General features: G+C 45.2%; 1 protein-coding gene across 1 annotated transcript in view; it reads right to left on the bottom strand.

Moving 5' to 3' along the window:
* The window catches only part of mogat3a (monoacylglycerol O-acyltransferase 3a), an 88369-nt gene that overhangs the window by 44798 nt on the left and 19876 nt on the right, over nucleotides 1-23695 (bottom strand). The window contains exon 4 of the mRNA XM_056300423.1: nucleotides 10937-11080. Coding sequence (XP_056156398.1) covers nucleotides 10937-11080 — 144 coding nt within the window. The remainder of the gene's footprint in view (nucleotides 1-10936; nucleotides 11081-23695) is intronic.

Here is a 23695-nt window from a genome sequence, read left to right on the forward strand (position 1 = left end):
ACATATATGTGTTAGACATATGTGTTACACACATGTTGGACATACATGTTAGACATGTTTGTTAGACACGTGTTAGACATATGTGTTAGATATATGTGTTAGACATATGTGTTAAACATACGTGTTATACATATGTGTTAAACATACGTGTTAGACATATGTGTTAGATATATGTGTTAGACAGATATGTTAGACAGATGTGTTAGACATATGTGTTAGATTGTGGCGGCCACTAGGGGCTATGCCTCTCACCCAGCAGGACTGTGAGCTGGGGGCGTGGTTTACGTTCCCCGGCTCTCCGGTGCAGGGTTGTTCCTGCTGCAGTTGGTTTTTGGAGTTGAGGAATAAACATCAAACTCGCCTTGGTCTCATGTGTTTTTCCTCATCCTGCCACATTGGTGACCCCGAATTGAACATGTTTGGAGCAGAAGAAGAGTGTGAATCATCTTCGGCCACGCCGCACCAACTCTCACAGCCGGCTGTGAAGCTCCCAGAGTTCTGGCAGAGCGACCCGGCTTCGTGGTTCCAGCATGTCGAGGCGCTGTTTCACCTGCGTGGAATCTCCGCGGACGACTCCAGATACCATTTGGTCGTCGCTGCGCTGGACCAGCAGTCCACACGCCGGGCCATGCAGCTGTTGCGCGCCCCTCCGCAACACGATAAATACGTCGCCCTCAAACATCTTCTGCTCCGGAGGTACAGCCTATCTGCCGCAGAGAGGGCAGATAGGATCCTTTCCCTATACGGTTTGGGCGACGGGACGGCTGTGGATCTCATGGACAATATGCTGTCGCTGCTAGGCTCGGACGAAGGTGGCTTCCTTTTCCCGCACGTTTTCCTGCGCCAGCTCCCGTCTCCTGTGCGCGCAGCTTTGGCTAACTCCCCGTGTCTGGCTGCTGGTGACTGCCGAGGTTTGGCTGAGGAGGCCGATCGGGTCCTGCTGGCTACCAGACGGTTCTCTGTGCAGAGTGTGGCACCGGAGCCTCTGCAGCCGGTGTCGGAGGATGCGGACCCGGCAGTGGTGGCTGGAGTGACTGCCTGGAGATGGCGCGGTTTGGCGGCAAGGCGAGGCGCTGCGTCCCTCCGTGCACGTTTGAGACGGCGGGAAACTCCAGGGCCAGCGCTCAGTAGCAGCTGTGGGCGCTGGCGGACGTAGTGAGCTGCTCTTCATTAAGGACACGATGTCAGGAAGACGGTTTCTGGTGGACTCAGGCTCGCAAAAGAGCCTACTCACTCCTGCTAAGACAGACAGGTCGGCCGAAGGCGGTGGCCCACAGGTAAGTGCAGCTAACGGTTTATCCATTGCGACGTTTGGCACAAGGTTGGTGACTGTTTGCTTCCACGGGCGCCATTTTGAGTGGGATTTTGTAGTGGCCGCCATTACTGTTCCTATTATCGGCGTGGATGTTCTGTGTGCTAATGGTCTGCTGGTTGATGTTGCAAACTGCCGTTTAATTGTTGCTGTGTCTTTCGCCACTGTTCCGTGCGAGACAGGGGGAGCCGGGCCGTTAACACACGCTAACTTTTTAGCGTCAGGGGATGTTTTTCAGCGTTTGCTGGCAGATTTTCCATCGGTGACTACACCTGCCTTTCCACCGCGGTTACTAAACACAGGGCGCGCGCGGCGCCTCAACACAGTAAAATTGGCTATAGCTAAGGAGGAGTTCGCCATCATGGAGCGTCTGGGTATAGTGAGGCGTTCCAACAGCCCGTGGGCCTCGCCGCTTCACATGGTGCCCAAGGCGGATGGGTCGTGGCGGCCTTGCGGCGATTTTCGCCGCCTGAACAACGTCACCGCCAATGACCGCTATCCCATCCCACACATACAGGACTTTTCCATACGCCTGGCAGGTACCACTATCTTCTCTAAGGTGGACCTGGTGCGTGGCTATCATCAGGTTCCCGTGCGCGCAGAGGACGTGCCCAAGACCGCAGTGATCACCCCGTTTGGGCTTTTTGAGTTCATGCGCATGCCTTTTGGCTTGAAGGGGGCAGCGCAAACCTCTCAGAGGCTGATGGACTCGGTGTTGCGTGACCTTGCTTTCATGTTCGTTTATCTCGACGACATATCAGTGGCCAGTCCATCAGCTGACGAGCACCTGGCGCACCTGAAACAGGTTTTCCGTCGTCTGGACGAACACGGCCTGATAGTCAACCCGGCCAAGTGTCAGTTTGGATTGCCGGTGATTGACTTCTTGGGTCACTGCATTTCGCCGCAAGGCGCGGTCCCGTTGCCTTCTAAGGTGCAAGCGGTGGCGGAATTTCCCCGCCCGGTCTCTGTTAAGGCATTGCAGGAATTCTTAGGCATGGTGAATTTCTATAACCGTTTCCTCCCTCGCGCTGCCCACCTCCTTCAGCCACTTTACGAAGCCCTGCGGCTTAAGAAGGCTAACGACCCTGTCGACTGGACTCCCGAACAGGTCCAGGCCTTTGACGGAGCTAAGTGCGCCCTGGCTAACGCTGCCCTCCTCGCCCATCCCACACCCACGGCGTCCATAGCTTTAACAACCGATGCATCTGACATAGCCGTGGGGGCTGTGGTTGAACAGCGTGTGGTGAATGCGTGGCAGCCGCTCGCTATCTCGCAGTTGCAAGTACAGCGTTTCTGACCGGGAGTTGCTGGCACTGCACCTTGCAACCCGGCATTTCCGCTTCCTGCTGGAGGGTCGCCCATTCACGGCTTATGTGGATCATAAACCGCTTACTTTCGCCATGTCCAAGGTGACTGAGCCGTGGTCTGCTCGTCAGCAGCGCCACCTAGCGGCAATTTCCGAGTTCACAACAGACGTTCAGCATGTGGCCGGGAAGTCCAACCCTGTTACTGATTGTCTGTCGCGTGTGCTTGTGTGTCCTGTGCACCTCGGTGTGGATTTCTCCGCCATGGCTGCCGACCAGCGCAGCGACCCCGACGTCCTTGCCCTTAGGTCAACGCGTACCGGTCTCAAGCTAGAGGACGCTGTGATGCAGGAAGGCAGTCCTGCCCTCCTCTGCGATGTCTCCACCGGCCGTCCCCGCCCCGTTGTTCCAGTGGCCTGGCGCCGTCGAGTTTTCGATTCAATTCACTCCCTCTCGCACCCTGGAGTTCGGGCGTCGGTGAAGTTGGTCGGTTCCAAGTTCGTCTAGCCTGGCCTCCGCAAGGACATCAAGGGGTGGGCAGCTGCATGTGTAACGTGCCAGCGCGCTAAGGTCCACCAGCACACTAAATCGCCCCTCGAACCGTTTCCGATCCCGGCCAGACGTTTCGACCACGTGCATGTGGACCTGGTGGGCCCTCTACCTTCTTCACAGGGTTTTACGCACCTGCTCACAATGATAGATCGGACCACCAGGTGGCCAGAGGCTGTCCCTCTGTCCTCCACAACATCCTCGGACGTTGCACCTGCGTTTCCTTCCTCCTGGGTCGCCCGTTTCGGCACTCCGTCAGATATCGCCTCAGACAGGGGCCCCCAGTTCGTGTCAGAGCTCTGGTCGGCGCTTGCGCGATCCTTGGGTGTGCAGGTACACCGCACTACCGCGTACCACCCTCAGGCTAACGGCTTGTGTGAACGTTTTCACCGGTCGCTCAAGGCAGCGCTGCGCTCTCAGATGGTAACTGGGTGGATCGTTTACCTTGGGTTATGCTCGGGTTGCGTTCGGCTCCTAAGGAGGACCTCGACACTTCGCCCGCTGAGCTGGTGCTCGGTCAGCCGCTCCGCGTCCCTGGGGAATTTTTGCCTGGGAGTTCCGCTCCGCGACCCTCTCCGGCCGTTTATCCTTTTTTGTCCGACAGCACTCGGGTTCCAGGCCCCGTTCACCACTGTATTCCGCGGTCGTTCGTGCCTGCGGAGCTCATGTCGGCTCGTTTTGTTTTTGTACGGCATGATGCTCACCGCTCGCCCCTCCAACCCCCATACGATGGCCCATTTCGGGTTCTTGAGACGGGTCCTAAGGGTTTTCTGCTAGATATGGGTGGGCGTAGGGAACGTGTCACGCTTGATAGGCTTAAACCGGCGCACAGGGTGGCAGGCGAAGTTGTGTTTCCGGCCCAGGTTCCCCGTCGGGGTCGTCCTCCTTCCAGGACCCCGGCAGTGTCTTCACGGGTTCAGCGTTCTGCTTCTCAGCCGGCTTTGGACTGTGTTTCACCTACTGTTTCGGCTGAGGGACAGCGCAGCCGTTATGGCAGGCTGCTTAAGCCTCCAGTGAGAAACTGATTTTCTTTCCAGGAGTCCCTTCTGGGTGTTCGGGGGGGGGGGCTGTGTGGCGGACACTAGGGGCTATGCCTCTCACCCAGCAGGATTGTGAGCTGGAGCGTGGTTTACGTTCCCGGGCTTGCTGGTGCAGGGTTGTTCCTGCTGTAGTTTGGTTTTGGAGCTGAGGAATAAACATCAAACTCGCCTTGGTCTCCTGTGTTTTTCCTCATCCTGCCACAAGATATGTGTTAGACAGATGTGTTAAACATACGTGTTATACATATGTGTTAGATATATGTGTTAGACAGATGTGTTAAACATACGTGTTATACATATGTGTTAGATATATGTGTTAGACAGATGTGTTAAACATACATGTTATACATATGTGTTAGATGCGAGTTAGTTCTTGAAGTTCTTGTAGTGTTTGGATATGTTTTTGTTGTGTTGCACTGCTGTGGGCTAGGGGAAACTAAGTTTCATATCATTTCATGTATGGAAGTACATATATACTTATATACACACACACACACACACACACACACACACAACTATATATATATATATATATATATATATATATATATATATATATATATACACACACGCACAGATACTAGACAGAGAGACAGACAGATAGATCAGGAATCAGGAACACTTTGTCATTTCACTTCATGCACTTGTGTACATGAAATTAAATGAAATGGTGTTTCCCCCAGCCCACAACAGTACAACACAAAGACAAAAGCACATCCAAAAACTACAAGAACACACATGTCCAAACTAAGACATATATCCAAACTAACACACATATCCAAACTGACACATATCCAAACTAAACAAAAAAAAATCACTGTCCAAGGGAACAACACCAGCAAGGATGACGGTTGGAACTGTTGGTCTGCATGGGCGAGCAGTTAGCTTAGCCCGCCCTGCTTCCTGTCAGACTGCCCTCAGCGTTTCGACTCACGCGCACCTCCAGGCAGGAGCCGTGGTCCCCGGGCCCACTGGACGTAGCAGACCAAGCTCTCCCAGCCAGACACCCTCGACACACCTCCCCACACTCCTCACGATGGCATCAAAAACACCACAGTCAACACAAAGTGAGGCCATCATCAGACATCCCTCGGTGTTATTGGAACTGCCAGTCCGCATGGGCTAGCAGTTAGCTTAGCCTGCCCCACTCTCCCAGCCAATCTGGTGCCAGCTCTCCCAACCCTCAAAAGAAGACAAAAGTTAGATGTAGACGTAGACAATCACACTGCATGGACGGTACTGGGTGAGGCCGCTGCAAATGCTAGCTCAGGAGGTTAGCTAGGCTAGCAGTCGCCATAGCAACGAAATACACCCAGTGAGATTTTGCATCACTTCCGTCCGTGGCTATACCACATCTAGCCACAACTGCTGCATAGCCATCTTCCCACACCAGAAGCGGAATAGACAGACAGACAGACAGACAGATAGATAATGCGTTAACAGCGGGATCACAGTTCTTGTTTTTCTTTTAAGTTACATTAAGCTATTTGTATTTACATGGCGACTAAAATGTTGCCGTCTGAGACATCGTGTTTACACACGTCTGTATTCTAGTCATGTCTGTACTGTAGTAATGTCTGTATTCTAGTAATATCTGTACTATGGTAATGTCTGTATTCTAGTAATGTCTGTACTATAGTAATGTCTGTATTCTAGTAATATCTGTACTATGGTAATGTCTGTATTCTAGTAATGTCTGTACTATAGTAATGTCTGTATTCTAGTAATATTTGTACTATGGTAATGTCTGTATTCTAGTAATATCTGTACTATGGTAATGTCTGTATTCTAGTAATGTCTGTATTCTAGTAATGTCTGTATTCTAGTAATATCTGTACTATAGTAATGTCTGTATTCTAGTCACCTCTGTATTCTAGTAATGTCTGTACTCTAGTAATATCTGTACTATGGTAATGTCTGTATTCTAGTAATGTCTGTATGTAGTAATGTCTGTATTCTAGTCATGTCTGTATTCTAGCCATGTCTGTACTGTCGTAATGTCTGTATTCTAGTAATGTCTGAATTCTAGTCATGTCTATATTCTAGTCATGCCTGTACTGTAGTAATGTCTGTATTCTACTCATGCCTGTAATGTAGTAATGTCTGTATTCTACTCATGCCTGTACTGTAGTAATGTCTATATTCTAGTCATGCCTGTACTGTAGTAATGTCTGTATTCTAGTAATGTCTGAATTCTAGTAATGTCTGTATTCTAGTAATGTCTGTATTCTAGTAATGTCTGTATTCTAGCCATGTCTGTATTCTAGTCATGTCTGTATTCTAGTAATGTCTGTAATGTAGTAATGTCTGTATTCTAGCCATGTATGTACTGTAGTAATGTCTGTATTCTAGTCATGCCTGTACTGTAGTCATGCCTGTACTGTAGTAATGCCTGTACTGTAGTAATGTCTGTATTCTAGTAATGTCTGAATTCTAGTAATGTCTGTATTCTAGTCATGTCGGTATTCTAGTCATGCCTGTACCGTAGTAATGTCTGTATTCTAGTCATGCCTGTACTGTAGTAATGTCTGTATTCTAGTAATGTCTGTACTGTAGTAATGTCTGTATTCTAGTCATGTCTGTATTCTAGTAATGTCTGTATTCTAGTCATGTCTGTATTCTAGTAATGTCTGTACTGTAGTAATGTCTGTATTCTAGTCATGTCTGTATTCTAGTAATGCCTGTACTGCAGTAATGTCTGTATTCTAGTCATGTCTGTATTCTAGTAATGTCTGTATTGTAGTAATGTCTGTATTCTAGTAATGTCTGTATTCTAGTCATGCCTGTACTGTAGTAATGTCTGTACTGTAGTAATGTCTGTATTCTAGTCATGTCTGTATTCTAGTAATGTCTGTACTGTAGTAATGTCTGTATTCTAGTCATGTCTGTATTCTAGTAATGTCTGTACTGTAGTAATGTCTGTATTCTAGTCATGCCTATACTGTAGTAATGTCTGTATTCTAGTCATGTCTGTATTCTAGTAATGTCTCTACTGTAGTAATGTCTGTATTCTAGTCATGCCTATACTGTAGTAATGTCTGTATTCTAGTCATGCCTGTACTGTAGTAATGTCTGTATTCTAGTAATGTCTGAATTCTAGTCATGTCTGTATTCTAGTAATGTCTGTAATGTAGTAATGTCTGTATTCTAGTCATGCCTGTACTGCAGTAATGTCTGTATTCTAGTCATGCCTGTACTGTAGTAATGTCTGTATTCTAGTAATGTCTGAATTCTAGTCATGTCTGTATTCTAGTAATGTCTGTAATGTAGTAATGTCTGTATTCTAGTCATGCCTGTACTGTAGTAATGTCTGTATTCTAGTCATGTCTGTATTCTAGTAATGTCTGTACTGTAGTAATGTCTGTATTCTAGTCATGCCTGTACTGTAGTAATGTCTGTATTCTAGTCATGCCTGTACTGTAGTAATGTCTGTATTCTAGTAATGTCTGAATTCTAGTAATGTCTGAATTCTAGTCATGTCTGTATTCTAGTAATGTCTGTAATGTAGTAATGTCTGTATTCTAGTCATGCCTGTACTGTAGTAATGTCTGTATTCTAGTCATGTCTGTATTCTAGTAATGTCTGTACTGTAGTAATGTCTGTATTCTAGTCATGCCTGTACTGTAGTAATGTCTGTATTCTACTCATGCCTGTACTGTAGTAATGTCTGTATTCTAGTAATGTCTGAATTCTAGTAATGTCTGAATTCTAGTCATGTCTGTATTCTAGTAATGTCTGTAATGTAGTAATGTCTGTATTCTAGTCATGCCTGTACTGCAGTAATGTCTGTATTCTAGTCATGTCTGTACTTTAGTAATGTCTGTATTCTAGTCATGCCTGTACTGCAGTAATGTCTGTATTCTAGTCATGTCTGTAATGTAGTAATGTCTGTATTCTAGTAATGTCTGTATTCTAGTAATGTCTGTATTGTAGTAATTTCTGTATTCTAGTCATGCCTGTACTGTAGTAATGTCTGTACTGTAGTAATGTCTGTATTCTAGTCATGTCTGTACTATAGTAATGTCTGTACTGTAGTAATGTCTGTATTCTAGTCATGCCTGTACTGTAGTAATGTCTGTATTGCAGCAATGTTTGTATTCTAGTCATGCCTGTACTGCAGTAATGTCTGTATTCTAGTCATGCCTGTACTGCAGTAATGTCTGTATTCTATTCATGCCTGTACTGTAGTAATGTCTGTATTCTAGTAATGTCTGTATTCTAGTAATGTCTGAATTCTAGTCATGTCTGTATTCTAGTAATGCCTGTACTGCAGTACTGTCTGTATTCTAGTCATGTCTGTATTCTAGTCATGTCTGTACTGCAGTACTGTCTGTATTCTAGTCATGCCTGTACTGTAGTAATGTCTGTATTCTAGTAATGTCTGTACTGTAGTAATGTCTGTATTCTAGTCATGTCTGTAGTCTAGTAATGTCTGTACTGTAGTAATGTCTGTATTCTAGTCATGCCTGTACTGTAGTAATGTCTGTATTCTAGTCATGTCTGTATTCTAGTAATGTCTGTACTGTAGTAATGTCTGTATTCTAGTCATGTCTGTATTCTAGTAATGTCTGTACTGTAGTAATGTCTGTATTCTAGTAATGTCTGTACTGTAGTAATGTCTGTATTCTAGTCATGCCTGTACTGTAGTAATGTCTGTATTCTAGTCATGCCTGTACTGTAGTAATGTCTGTATACTAGTCATGTCTGTATTCTAGTAATGTCTGAATTCTAGTAATGTTTGAATTCTAGTCATGTCTGTATTCTAGTAATGTCTGTAATGTAGTAATGTCTGTATTCTAGTCATGCCTGTACTGTAGTAATGTCTGTATTCTAGTAATGTCTGTACTGTAGTAATGTCTGTATTCTAGTCATGTCTGTATTGTAGTAATGTCTGTATTGTAGTCATGTCTGTGCTGTAGTAATGTCTGTACTGTAGTAATGTCTGTATTCTAGTCATGCCTGTACTGTAGTAATGTCTGTATTGTAGTAATGTCTGTATTCTAGTAATGTCTGTATTCTAGTAATGTCTGTACTGTAGTAATGTCTGTATTGTAGTAATGTCTGTATTGTAGTCATGTCTGTGCTGTAGTAATGTCTGTACTGTAGTAATGTCTGTATTCTAGTAATGTCTGTACTGTAGTAATGTCTGTATTCTAGTAATGGCTGTATTGTAGTAATGTCTGTATTCTAGTCATGTCTGTATTGTAGTAATGTCTGTATTCTAGTCATGTCTGTGCTATAGTATTGTCTGTACTGTAGTAATGTCTGTATTCTAGTCATGCCTGTACTGTAGTAATGTCTGTATTCTAGTAATGTCTGTACTGTAGTAATGTCTGTAATCTAGTCATGTCTGTATTGTAGTAATGTCTGTATTGTAGTCATGTCTGTGCTGTAGTAATGTCTGTACTGTAGTAATGTCTGTATTCTAGTCATGCCTGTACTGTAGTAATGTCTGTATTGTAGTAATGTCTGTACTGTAGTAATGTCTGTATTCTAGTAATGTCTGTATTCTAGTAATGTCTGTACTGTAGTAATGTCTGTATTCTAGTAATGTCTGTATTCTAGCAATGTCTGTACTGTAGTAATGTCTGTATTCTAGTCATGTCTGTATTCTAGTAATGTCTGTATTCTAGTAATGTCTGTGCTGTAGTAATGTCTGTATTCTAGTCATGCCTGTACTGTAGTAATGTCTGTATTCTAGTAATGTCTGTACTGTAGTAATGTCTGTATTAAAGTCATGTCTGTATTGTAGTAATGTCTGTACTGTAGTAATGTCTGTATTCTAGTAATGTCTGTACTGTAGTAATGTCTGTATTCTAGTAATGTCTGTGCTGTAGTAATGTCTGTATTCTAGTAATGTCTGTACTGTAGTAATGTCTGTTCTACTCATCTCTGCTTACTGTATGTCATGTGCTTGGTTAATTTCAGACTGGTTTAGGCAAAGGAAATGCGAGCTTCCATGCCAATAAATCCCTTTTGTATTTGAATTGGAGAGCAAGGCAGAGAGAGTGAATGAGAGAGCGACAGAAAGAGATAGAGATATTACAAATGAATTACAGACCTTTAACACAGACACACAGTAGGCCCATGTCCCAACATGAGCATTTGTACAGAGATCAGGTTAAAGGTCAGAGGTTTCATGAATATTTCCCATGTTATAAACAAATCAAGCCATTCCAAAGACCATCCTTCCACAGTATGACGTAAACACTGAACATGGTTGTGTAAGTAATATCACGAGAGCTGCACACATGCAACTTTGACACAAAATGACTGTGACTACATGTTGACTTTACAGGTTGTGTAACTCAAAGAAGTTTCAAGTGTGCAAGTTGAGTTTCAGATCATACTGAAATGAATGGAAACCACTGACTGCCTGGAAGTAGGGGTATGTAAGAAACCTCACCTGCGGTATGACTCGGACCATGGTGTGGAGTGATGCAGAGGAGGGTGTGTGACGTGAATGGGCTGAAAACATGCAACACGGCAGTATGGTGTGTTAACACCAGCGGCAGAGGAAGAGCCATCTCACACCATCCAAAACCACCCACAGCTTCCACTTAATGAAACTGACAATGGTCACTACAACTCTGTGTGTGTGTGTGTGTGTGTGTGAGCGCTCACACGCGCTTGTTTTTCCCATTACATTATGCTCCTGTCACAGCTCTGAGTAAACACACGAAACGTTACACACAGACAGAAACACACACTAGACAGACAGACAGACAAACCTCCAGACATGATGTAGTCTCTGAACAGAGGGACTCGAAACCAGAAAGGTAACATGAGCAGATGAGGCCTCAAACCAGGAAATAGTTTGGAGAAATCAGTCGCCTCTGTACAGAAGTTCCCAAAACCACCAGCAACCAGTACACCTGCCGACTCAGAGAGAGAGAGAGAGAGGGAGAGGGAGAGAGGGAGGGAGAGACAGACAGACACAGGCAGAGAGAGACAGAGAGAGAGAGACAGAGAGAGACACAGACAGACAGACAGACAGACAGACAGACACAGCAAAAAATTTAGGTTGGCCATACTTAAATTATTCAATTTGATCTTGAATGTAGGTTACTTCCCAGACAGCTGGAATCGTGGTCTCATACGCCGATATTTAAAAACGCAGATAAGTCTGACCCTGATCATTAGAGGCATTTGTGCGAACAGTCATCTGGGGAAGGTTTTCTGCAACATTATAAATTCTCGGCTGATATACTTCCTTACGAAACACGACGTCCTGAGCAAAGGTCAAATTGGATTCATACCAAATCATCACACACCAGATCATATATACACCCTACACAGCCTGGTCAACAAATATGTTTATCAAAATAAGAACAAAACATTTGCATGTGTCATTGACTTCAAAAAAAGTATTCAATGTGGCACATTGGTTTATTTTACAAACTACTTCAAAGTGGCGTAGGGGGTAAAACATACGACTTAATAAAATCCATGTATACAAACAACATGTGCAGCATCAAGATTGGACACAAGAGCACATCATTTATTTCTCAAGAACGTGGGGTGAGACAAGACTGCTGTTTATCACCTGCCCTGTTCAACGTTATATTAATGAATTGGCCACCATGTTGGAACAGTCCACAGCACCTGGTCTTACGCTTCACAACTCTGAGATCAAATTTCTGCTGTGCGCAGATGATTTAATACTGTTAAGTCCAACTAAAGATGGACATTAACAGAGTTTGAACATACTTGAATGTTACTGTCAGATCTGGGCCCTGGCAACTAACATCAAAAAGACCAAAACAAAGATATTTCAAAAACGATCCAGTTGTCAGGGAAACAAATATCACTTTACAATTGGAACACATACAATAGAAGACGAATATAATTATTTAGACTTGAAAATAAGTTCCACTGGAAATTTCAATGCAGCAGTCAATGATCTGAGAGAGAAAGCATGCAGGGCATTTATGCAATCAAAAGACAAATTCCCATTCAGATTCCAATTTTAATTTGGCTCAAATTAGTGTGGGCTATATCATGTCACATGACTGGTTAATGGAAGCGTGGTCCAATTTGCAGCTTCAATCCATTTTTTGCATATCAGACCTGCTTTGCTAACATTCAGTAGTCTGTCTGTTGCTTGAAAGATGGACTCCTATTAGTGTGTGTAGCATCACAGACTTCAGAAAACTTCACCTGTCTTCACACAGAACCTATCTGATTAAGGCTTATTTCAGTCTAAAAAGCTGTGTAATTAGTGCAGCAAGTAGTACCACATGGATTTAAACCATGCTGTGTAGTTTCAGGATCCTTAGAAAATACTTTTTGAGGGGGGAAACTACAACTGATTAAATTTGTCAGCCGAGTTTGCTGACTACTTTACAAGCAAAAGCAGCCCCATTCATATTATGAAAGGTTTAAATACATCTCCACTGGTATTTTGGAGTGCATGTTGGTGGCAGAGATAAACTTTAATAAAGAGGAGCAGTGTTGGATCAGGGGGTGCATGAGTCATGGGATTAATCAGGATAATTTTCTGATGGATGACTAAAAAGGGAAAAAAATGCATGCACACGCACATACACAGGTGGCATGCTGCCAACAGACCTACTGGCTGATCTTGGAAGTTGTGTTTTTTTTGCCTTTGATTCTCTCTCTCTGTTTGTTTCCTTATTATGCATAATTGGCACATGGGAAGGACCATGTGTCAAAAGGGAGATGGTGGATGCAGTAAACAAACACTGGTTTACGGGAGGTTTCACAAATTATTGCTAAATATTTTTGTTCAAAATGTTTAATTTGTTTGAAAAACAATGTGGCAAGAAGGCAAACCGCACAAGCCTCGCCACCCTCCCCCCTGACCAACCGTTTGATCACCTAAAGATGTATGCCATTGAACTAACACCATGTGAGAGAAAGAAATGTTGTCTTGTGATCACTGAAATACACTGATATGTTTTCTAAGTGGGTTGAAGTTTTCCTTACTGGAAAGGCAGATGCCTCCACAGTGGCAAAGGTGATAGTAAGAGAGATTATTCCACGATGGGAAATACCACAGAAGATCAGCAGTGACACAAGAACTCACTTTGTAAATAGTGCTGTTAAACAACTTTCAGCATTTCTGGGTATTAATCTGAGACAACATTGTGCCCATCAGCCACAAAGTGGTAGAGCAGTGGAGAGAGAAACAGGGACGATTAAAAATGAACAGCTCAAATGTGATGAGACAGGACACAGATAAAAGCACTACCGTTAGTGCTGATGACTATGAGAACAAGAGAGAGGGCTGCAACAGCTCTGTCACCCTTTGAAATCCTCACAGGCAGATAGACCCATGAACACTGGAATAGTCCTTCCCACGCAAGGCGGGTCCTCAGCTCGAACCTCATTGAGGATATAATGCTTACTTACTGAGTACAACTTAACAAAATGCTGAGTTCTACTCACATGCAGGTGAGAGCGGCACTTCCACAGCCAACAGAGGGTCAGCTGCATGACCTGAAGCCAGGAGATTGGGTGCTGATAAAGGACCTAAAGAGGAAACATTGGAGGAAGCCCCGCAGGCGGGGCCCCACCAAGTCCTCTTCACCACACCTACAGCAGTGAAGGTGGAGGGGAGAGTCAGCTGGACACATGTCAGCCACTGCAAGAAGGTGCCACCCACCACTGGAGACAGAGGTCCAGGGTGAGAGACCCTCTCTGCTCACAAATGAGGCAGAGAAGTAGGTGTGACCAGCTCTCACTGGGGTTTAAAACCTACCGCAAGCCAATAGCTGCTACGCTATAGGGAAAAGCATACTTTATCTAATGGAGCCTGGTAATAATAGGGTACCACTGAGGTACTTTGTAGAGATGAGGCCAGTACCTGAAAGCAGGTTCTTTTAGGAGAACTGGGTTTAATCTCGGGGGAATGATGTGTTGTCTTGCAATAATAACTATTGTGATTGCCAGTCCTACGTTATGGGTTTCTGATTCTTAGCAAGATAACAATGTGGTAACAACGACCCGTTACATTCTCATTCAACACCTGTCACACCCACCATAGCCAAATTGCCAGACGTAAAGATGACAGGTGATTGTCTTTTCGTGCAGGAGAGATATGTGTGATAGAGGTAGCTGTTTACTAACCATTGACCATACAGTTCACCTTGGGCGAAGTTTGGTTGAAGTTCTGGTTGAAGTTTAAGTTTGGTCGAAGTAGGTGAAGTTTATTAGTTGTGGATAAGCAACAATCACTATCATGTCACTAAGTGTTAGTCACAGACAGACTTACAGCTGGGGGCTTGCAACAGTTCAGCAATCAGGAAGACTGTCATTTCACCTCATGGACTTGTGCACATGTCCAGCCCACAGCAGTACAACATACAGACAAAAACACATTCAAGAACTACAAGAGCACACATATTCAAACTAACACATATACTCCAACCAAAAAAATGTATAAAAATCACTGTCCAAGGGAACAAACGCCAGCCAGGATGACTGTCAGAACCGCCGGTCTGCATGGGCTAGCAGTTAGCTTAGCCTGCCCTGATTACGCATCCTGTCAGACCACCCTCCCTGTCTCCTCCTCGAGTGCAGCTCCAGGCAGGGGCCGCGGTCCCTGTGGCAACCAGACGAAGCAGAGCAAGCCCTCCTAGCCGATCCATCGCCATTGCTCCCAGCCAGATACCCTTGACACACCTCCCCACACTCCACACGATGACATCAAAAATCCCAGTAAACGCCGGTTTGCAGTCTGGTGCCATAAAAGATGGAAAACCCACATGCCGTATAGATGCAGAATGGCCACCGGGGCATCAATCACAGAGATGTAAAGATATTGCTAACTCCAGAGTAGTCACCCAGACTGGTGAAACCCCTTTAATGCGTGTAAGACACTGATACCTATAGGGGAAATCTGGCCATAACTATGATGAAAGAATGGGCCACCTCTCGTAATTTTACTAATTATTGGATTTGTCAGCAATTACCTGCATCATCTCAATCACCTATGCGGTTGTCTGCAGCGGACTTAAGGTGTTCAATATTAACCTGTCTGACGCTTCCTCAGTCTGTTATGTCCAAGGGCTTATTCACGATGATCTACCCGATAGTGAGGTAGAGATAATCTCATTTGCCTCGTCTGAGTTCAATAAAGGTTACGGGCCACGTGAGTTGAGCTATGCAGTATTATGGAAGGTATCCAGTTTGAAACAGTGGTAAATGTAATGCGTCGATACCATGTAGAGTTTCTGGCCGAGCCTGCTGACTGTAGTAAAGATATAGAATGTAAGCCTGTGACTGAATATGGGGTGCATTCAACTCCATGGAATTTGCAAATACAGTTGGCATTTTTAGGATTTACTGAGTAGAATTGTTCTAGGCCTATATTCTCTATGAAGTCATTGGCTTGCAACTGTTCATTCACTTGACCTGTTCAGCATGTGCATGCCCTGCCTGGTGTTTCTTTGTGTGTACAGGACTGCAGTTATGAAATCACAGCAGACACTACTCGTTGTAATAGCACAGTAAAGATGACATTCAGTAAGCAACCCGTGCTGCCTGAAAAGGTCTATGTGATTTGTGGAGATCAGACTTGTAGCTGTTTTCCAAGAGAAACCCACAGTCAGTGTTACTTTGCATTTAGTGCCCTAAATCAGACAGAAGTCTGCATCAGAATTATCATCACTCCATCACAAAGCTAAATGTGCCTCATCAACGGCTCAGCGCACACTTGGCATATTGATACCCTCGTATGGTATCTATGCAGCTCAGGACGAGACCAAGTCACTCCCTACTGTGTTAGATGTCACATGAACATCTCTACAGCTGCCATAACAGCCACGGGGAGACGCTTAGATGATGTTGTACGCATAGCAACTGGAAACGGCGTTGGATCTTCTGTTAACCTCACAGGGTGGTGTATGTAAAGTGATCTCCACTGAATGTTGTGCATATATTACTAGCAATGATGCTGAAATATCAGAATCAGAACATGATACTGAACAAGGGGTAAAAGATTTGCATACTGTTCATGGGTGTGTTTGGCTCCTTGGTATCTGTGGGTGCATCACTCATGGGTACTCTGATTTTTGGCTATTATCCTGTTTTCCGTTATTGTTTTTGTTATTACTTGTATGTGTAACCCCCATAATTTTAGCTACCCTCGAAAGGATTAACGTCTAGTTTAACATGTTCACAATCCCCAGTAGAGGGCACTAGTAGTTTTTTTAAAAGGAAAAAAAACTATGCCACGCCGATCAGATGATATAACGATGAAATAACGAGGACGACATAGCAAATCATAGAAGTTGGGGAAAAAAAGAAATACATTAGCTGGCACTTTATGGTGGAAACCTACACATTCCCAACGGAAGTTCATTACCACCGATTTCGAATACTGAAGATTGCTTGAAGATTACGCATTCTTTTACCCAGATTCTCCGGGGAGTTTCTACGGGGGTTAGCTAACCATATGCCAGCTCAGCCAAGTTGGCTGTCTTTTGATTTATGCACTGCAGTATTTTCGTGGTTGATAGAGAACCTAAAGTATTTCATTTAAAAAAAAACACATGTAACAATGGGAGGATTTTCAGATATATTATGTAGCCTACTATTTCCTTTAAAGTGATGATGTCATAATAGCTTGTGATTTTGCCGTGGTTAGTGCTGGTTAGCTACACAGACCTGACTGACTACATGTTGTAGCCCACGTGCGTTTTCAGTAGCCTAATTCTTTTCTTTTGGCTGTCGATTTGTTCCCCAATTCTATGCTTTGGGAATGTAAAAGACTGTATATAGAGTCAGATACACCACATCAGGTGCTTTTTGAGTAGGATTGTACTGCTTATTCCCTGCGGTATGCAGGTTGGGTTTTTTGTGCGTACGATTCCTTTCTAACTGCGAGGGGGCACAGCAAGCTGGGGAGCTGAGTCGCAACGGGCCAGTGGGCAGCACGTGCAGGACGTGATCGGCCGTTCGAGCTGCCAATCAACTTCTGCTTCTTCAGTTGAGGAGGGACAATAGACAGAGAAGGACAGAGAAGTTTTTTTGGAGATCTCCACATTCATTTTCAGAAACACACTACCCGGGTAGACCTTTGTTTGAACTTTCCTACTTTTCTTTTAACAGAGCCATAATTTCAATTTATTCAAAGAGACAATTACAGACAGGTTTTGAGCAAATGGTGTATACGTCTTTTCCAAAAAAAAAAAAAAAAAAAAAGATACTGTAGCGAATTTGGGGGGCAACCGCAGGAACAGCCGCAGCCGGGACGCAAACCCATATCTCCCGCACCGTTGCCCCCCGAATTCACTACAATACTTTCAACGTTAATGTAAATAAATGCCGGCTATTCTCATTTTTGTAATCCGTTGTCTGTGATATTTTTTCCTCTTAACTCCTCTTTAGTCGAACCAGATTAGATCAGTAAGTCACTATTGCTAGACTAGAGTGTTTCATAAGATTGGGGTAATCCGTAAATATTGTATTAAGACTGTACAAGTTAAATACTCTCCTGATCCCTGGGTTCCACCATACGATTGTGATGATGATGATGTGTGATGATAATTGTCATTTATTAATTGTTTAATGTTACTGGGGACTATGTGTTTTAGAAATAATCTGGTCATTATGTCACAATTTAATATCGTTGATCAAGAAACTCTAGCAGTAACAGTTGGGCATCTTAAATCATCAACACGTCTCGACACACTGCCATCTGATTTTTTTAAAACTATTTTTAACTCTGTAAAAACGGAGTTACAACAAATAGTTAATAGCTCACTGCTATCAGGCACTTTCCCAAAGTCACTAAAAATAGCTGCCATTAAGCCACTCCTAAAAAAAGAGAACTCTGGATACCTCTGTGTTAAATAACTATAGACCAGTTTCAAATCTTCCTTTTACAGCTAAGATCATCGAGAAAGTTGTTTGTAATCAGCTCAGCAATTTTTTTTTAGCTCAAATGGTCATTTTGCAAATATCAATCAGGTTTCTGACCTAACCACAGTACTGAAACAGCTCTCATAAAAGTGTTAAATGACATACGGCTGAATACTGACTCAGGTAAAATATCCGTTCTGGTTTTACTTGATCTCAGTGCGACATTTGACACTGTAGATCACATAATACTTTTGTATGGGCTGGAACATTGGGTCGGACTTTCCAGAGCAGTCCTTAATTGGTTCAGATCTTATTTAGAAGACTGAAGTTACTTCGTCACTATTGGCAGTTATGAATCTGATAGAGCGGCTATGACATGCGGAACCTGGGATCAGTTCTCGGTCCTCTTCTGTTTAATCTATACATGCTGCCTTTAGGCCAAATTCTTCAGAGCAACAACATGGATTACCATAGTTATGCAGATGACAGTCAGATATATCTGGCTTTCTCACCTGATGATCTCAGCCCAATAGACTCACTGTATCACTGTTTGGAGCAGATAAATAATTGGTTGAGCCAAAATGTTCTTCAATTAAATAAGGAAAAATCAGAGAGTATTGTGTTTGGTAACAAAGAGACAATAACTATTATAAATGAACAATTCAAGTCTCGAGCTCTAAAAGCCAAAGACCAAGTCTGAAATCTTGGCGTTTTAATAGAAGCAGATCTCACATTCACCATCGATATCAAATCAATCACTAAAACAGCCTTCTATCATCTTAAGAATAGAATAGAATATTCTTTATTAGTCATTTTGTACATACATACCAATGAAATGTACTCTCTGCATTTAACCCACCCTAGCTGTGTAGCTAGGAGCAGTAGGCAGCCATTGTACAGTGCCCGGATATAGCCAGAATCAAGGGTCTGGTATCCCAAAATGACCAAGAGAAGCTCATCCATGCTCTTATTTCCTGTAGAATTGATTACTGTAATGGTCTCTTAACTACTACTACTTTCGGCTGCTCCCGTTAGGAGTCGCCACAGCGGATCATCCGTTTCCATTTCTTCCTGTCTTCTGCGTTTTCCTCTGTCATACCAGCCACCTGCATGTCTTCTCTCACCATATCCATAAACCTCCTCTTTGGCCTTCCTCTTTTCCTCTTCCCTGGCAGCTCCATATTCAGCATCTCTTAACTGTAACGGTCTCTTAACTGGTCTTCCCAAAAAGACCATTAAACAGCTACAGCTTATTCAGAATGCTGCTGCTAGAGTTTTAAACAGGACCAAGAGAACAGAGCACATTACTACAGTCCAGAAATCTCTGCACTGGCTTCCAGTTAGTTACAGAATAGATTTTAAAGTGCCTCTAAGTGTCTACAAATCACTGAATGGTGTAGGCCCAGAATACATCACTGACATGCTTGAAGAGAATAAACCGGGTAGGGCTCTAAGATCTATGGACTCAGGTCAGTTAGTTCAGCCCAGAGTCCAAACCAAACATGGTGACACAGTATTTAGCTATTATGCTGCATGCAACTGGGCCTACCAGAAGATCTTAGATGTGCCCCAGATATAGCAATGTTTATATCTAGGTTAAAAACATTTCTTTTTTCTTGTGCTTATGATTGAGCATTAAAACTTGCACCTCATTCCAACTGCACTTTAATTCTGGAAGTAGATCTCTAGTCACTGCTGGTAGGGAAGTGACTATGTTTTTATTCTTTTTTCAGCAGAACATTGCCCAGAGCTGGCCTGCCTTCTTCCCATAGTGCACCCTGGTGCCATTTCTTCCCAGGTAAACTTCCCAGGTAAACGATGTGTTGTGGCTACACCGCCCCAAGCTGCTCCAAGGTCCAGTTCTGACTCTCATATGCCCATTGTAGGTGCTTTCAGCGGTGGATCGGGGTCAGCATGGGCACTCCGACCGGTCTGCAGCTATGCAGCCCCAGATGCAGCAAGCTGTGATGCACTGCGTTTTGTGACACCTGTCTATCATAGCCAGCATTAACTTGTTCAGCAAATTGAGCTCCAGTATCTCTTCTGTGGGATTGGACCAGTTGAGCTAGTCTTCACTCTCCATGCGCTTCAATGAGCCTTGAGCGCCCTGAAACTTGTCACCGGTTCACCAGTTGTGCTTCCTTGGACCACTTTTAGTAGGTACTGACTACTGCATATTGGGAACACCTCACAAGACCCCCTTGCAGGCGCCATTGTAACAAGATAATCAGCGTTATTCACTTTCCTGTCGGTGGTTTTAGTGTTTTGGCTGATCGGTGTATGTGGCCATCCTACCATGACAGCTGAAAACCTGTGTGCGCGCCCAGGGCACAGCAGGTGGAGAAGGATCAACAACAGATAAATACGCATCCTGATATGGGTTAGAAGCACTACAAAATATGCAATGTCCAAACTTGACAATATGTAGTCTGCACTTCACCAAAATAAAAACAGCAATGAATGAGAGAAAAAGAAAAAAAGACACCTGGTCTTAAAGATAATTTGAAATTTAAAAAATCCATTTAACTGACACTGCCTTCTTTTGGAAACCTAATCTTCCTTTTTGATGTTTTTCTCCTGTTCCTCGCTCATTCCAGGTTGTGGTCATGGCTAGCAGGGCCTGATTTTGGTTGTTTGATAACCTGATCAAGAATGACTGTGATTGGTGGTTTGCTGTGCATGCAGAGCCTGCATGTCACTCATGAGCAACAAACTCCGTGTATCCAACAACCCTTAAATCAGCGTAAATTATCCTGCATCAGACAGACTTCTCTTGCAGATTAGTCATGGAAAATGAGAGCCGTGTGAGATTTCCTTTTGTATCAAGCAGCAAACAGTTGCAGCATGAGGTGCTTGAGTTAATTTACCTTACACTGCAAGTCCTGCGATGTTACTACTGCACATGCACACATCGCAATGAAAATGCTGAAATGATGCGCAGCCTTAATAGTATAGTATAGTATAGTACGGTACAGTAAAGTACAGTAAAGTACAGTATAGTAGAGTATAGTATTGTCAAGGCATCCAGCATGCCAAATTTCGCCGCAAGAGGACACTGTTAACCTCACATGAACAGGAACAACTTTTGGATCCGTGGAAACATAAAATCCGGGTGAAAATAAGTTTAAGCCGATCTGCTCCTTTTAAAAAATCTGGGTATTTTTCAGTGAAAATCGGTAAAAACTGAAAACGCTGAGCCTTGAGTATAATACAGTACAGTATAGTTTAGTACAGTACAGCACAGCACAGCAAGGTATAGTGTAGTACAGTACAGCACAGCACAGTATAATATAGTATAGTGTAGTGGTTATGGGGATCCATAATTCCCCTTATTGAGCTGGTAGGAACGTTAGTTTACAGCTGCTGTTTCCTCGGTTCGGGTTTACAGTGACACACTTCCGCTGCGCAGGTTTTTGTGTTGTTGTTGTAATGGTGGAAGGAATAAATGGTGCACGTTGTGTAGCCGAAAGAGAAAGTTGTCACAACTCCTGCTTGAGCTCCTCTACACTGGTGACCCCGACGTTTGTCTCTTGGTAGTTATCAGAGACAATCTTTCGAACGAACATGGTTGACAAAATCTCTCTCAAAATCTTCTCTCGAATGGCCAGAGTTCTGGGAGTCATCGGCAACGACATGGTTTGCCCAGGCGGAAGCACAGTTTGCTATCCGCAAGATAACGGATGATGCTACTAAATACTACTACGTGGTATCGGCGCTCGGGTGTTCGACTGCAACTAGAGTGGTGAGTCTCCTTACAAATCCTCCGGCGGCAGACAAATACAAGGGGCTCAAAGATCACCTCTTGAAGAGTTTTGAACTGTCCGACGCCGAGAGGGCCCACCGTCTCTTTTCTCTGCAAGGCTTGGGTGACAGCAAGCCATCCGAGCTCATGGACACAATGCTGAATCTGCTGGGACCGGCGCACACACCTGATTTCCTCTTTGTCCAACTGTTTCTGCGACACCTGCCTGCTCAGGTGCGGGCCGCTTTGGCTAACACCAGCATTACCGATTGCTGCAAGCTAGCTGAAGAAGCTGACAAGTTCTTCCTGGCCAGCTAACAGCAGCACTGCGTGTCCGCGCTCACCCCTGCCCACCCCCACACGCCACCACCTGGTGACTCCATGGTGGTCGCCGCGGCAACCCCCGGTCGGTGACAGGAGCCCGGCCTGTGCTTTTACCATGCAAAGTTCGGGGCCAAGGCGAAAAAGTGCAACTCCCCGTGCACTTTCAGCTCGTCGGGAAACGCCAAGGCCGGCGCTCACTAGTGGCCATGGGCGTCGGTGTGGAGGACAACAGGCTACTTTTCCTGCAAGACTCCATCTCGGGGCGGCGTTTCCTATGCGACACTGGGGCGCAGAGGAGTGTCGTACCTGCATTTAGTGTGGACGCCCTGTCGGGCGCTCACGGCCCTCCCATGGAAGCTGCTAACGGCAGCTCTATCCGTACGTACGGCACGCGGCACATCGACATGTGTTTTAACGGACAGCGGTTCAGCTGGGATTTTATCACCGCCGACGTGGCATTTCCCCTCCTCGGTGCAGATTTCCTTTGTGCTCACGGGCCGCTGATGGACGTCAGGAATCGACGCCCGATTGACGCCGTTACCTTCGCTTCACATGCGTGTACACTCAGCGATACAGGCTCCGTCAGGCTGTCCAGCATGCTCTCCAACGAGGACATGTTTCTCCATCTTCTCTCTGAGTTCCCTGACCTCACTCAGCCCACATTCTCGTCATCTACGACCAAACATGGGGTTGAGCACCACATCGTCACCACCGGCCCGCCGGTGCACACCCGAGCGCGGCGCCTCGACCAAGCTCTCTGTCGCCAAGGCGGAGTTTGAGAACATGGAGCGCCTCGGCATCATCCGCCGCTCCAGCAGCCCGTGGGCTTCACCCCTCCACATAGTGCCTAAGCCTGGCGGTGGGTGGCGTCCATGTGGTGACTACCGTCGGCTCAATGACACAACAACACCGGACCGCTACCCGGTCCCTCACATCCAAGATTTCTCCGCCCACCTGGCTGGGAAAGTGATCTTTTCTAAGGTGGACCTCGTCCGTGGATACTACCAGGTGCCCGTCCGTCCCGCTGGTGTCCCCAAAACGGCTGTGACAACTCCGTTCGGACTGTTCGAGTTCCTGCGCATGCCGTTCAGGCTCAAGAACGCCGCACAGTCCTTCCTCATGGACTCAGTATAGCGGGACCTGCCTTCCCCTTTGTGTACCTGGATGACATCCTGGTCACTGGCGCCTCCGTGTCCGAGCACTTGTCCCACCTCAGAGCCCTTTTCGAGAGGCTCAGCCTGCACGGGTTGATAGTTAACCCGGCGGCCAAATGCCAGTTTGGTCTGAGCACCATCGACTTCCTGGGCCACCGAGTCACCAAGGACAGGGCGGCCCCCCTTCCATCTAAGGTGGAGGCCGTCGCAGACTTTCCACGCCCACACACAGCCCTGTCCCTCCGGGAGTTCATTGGCATGGTGTCCTTCTACCACCGGTTCATCCCCCGGGCTGCCGATCTCCTCCGCCCCCTATATGAGGCTCTGAAGGGCACAGCCCCCAAACACGCCATGGACTGGTCTGCAGAGAGGGACAAGGCTTTGAAGGATGTGAAGGCCGCCCTGGCTGACGCGGCGATGCTGGCACACCCTGTGTCTGG

The sequence above is a fragment of the Lampris incognitus genome, chromosome 20 (genome assembly GCF_029633865.1).
Source record: "Lampris incognitus isolate fLamInc1 chromosome 20, fLamInc1.hap2, whole genome shotgun sequence".
Taxonomy (NCBI): Eukaryota; Metazoa; Chordata; class Actinopteri; order Lampriformes; family Lampridae; genus Lampris; species Lampris incognitus.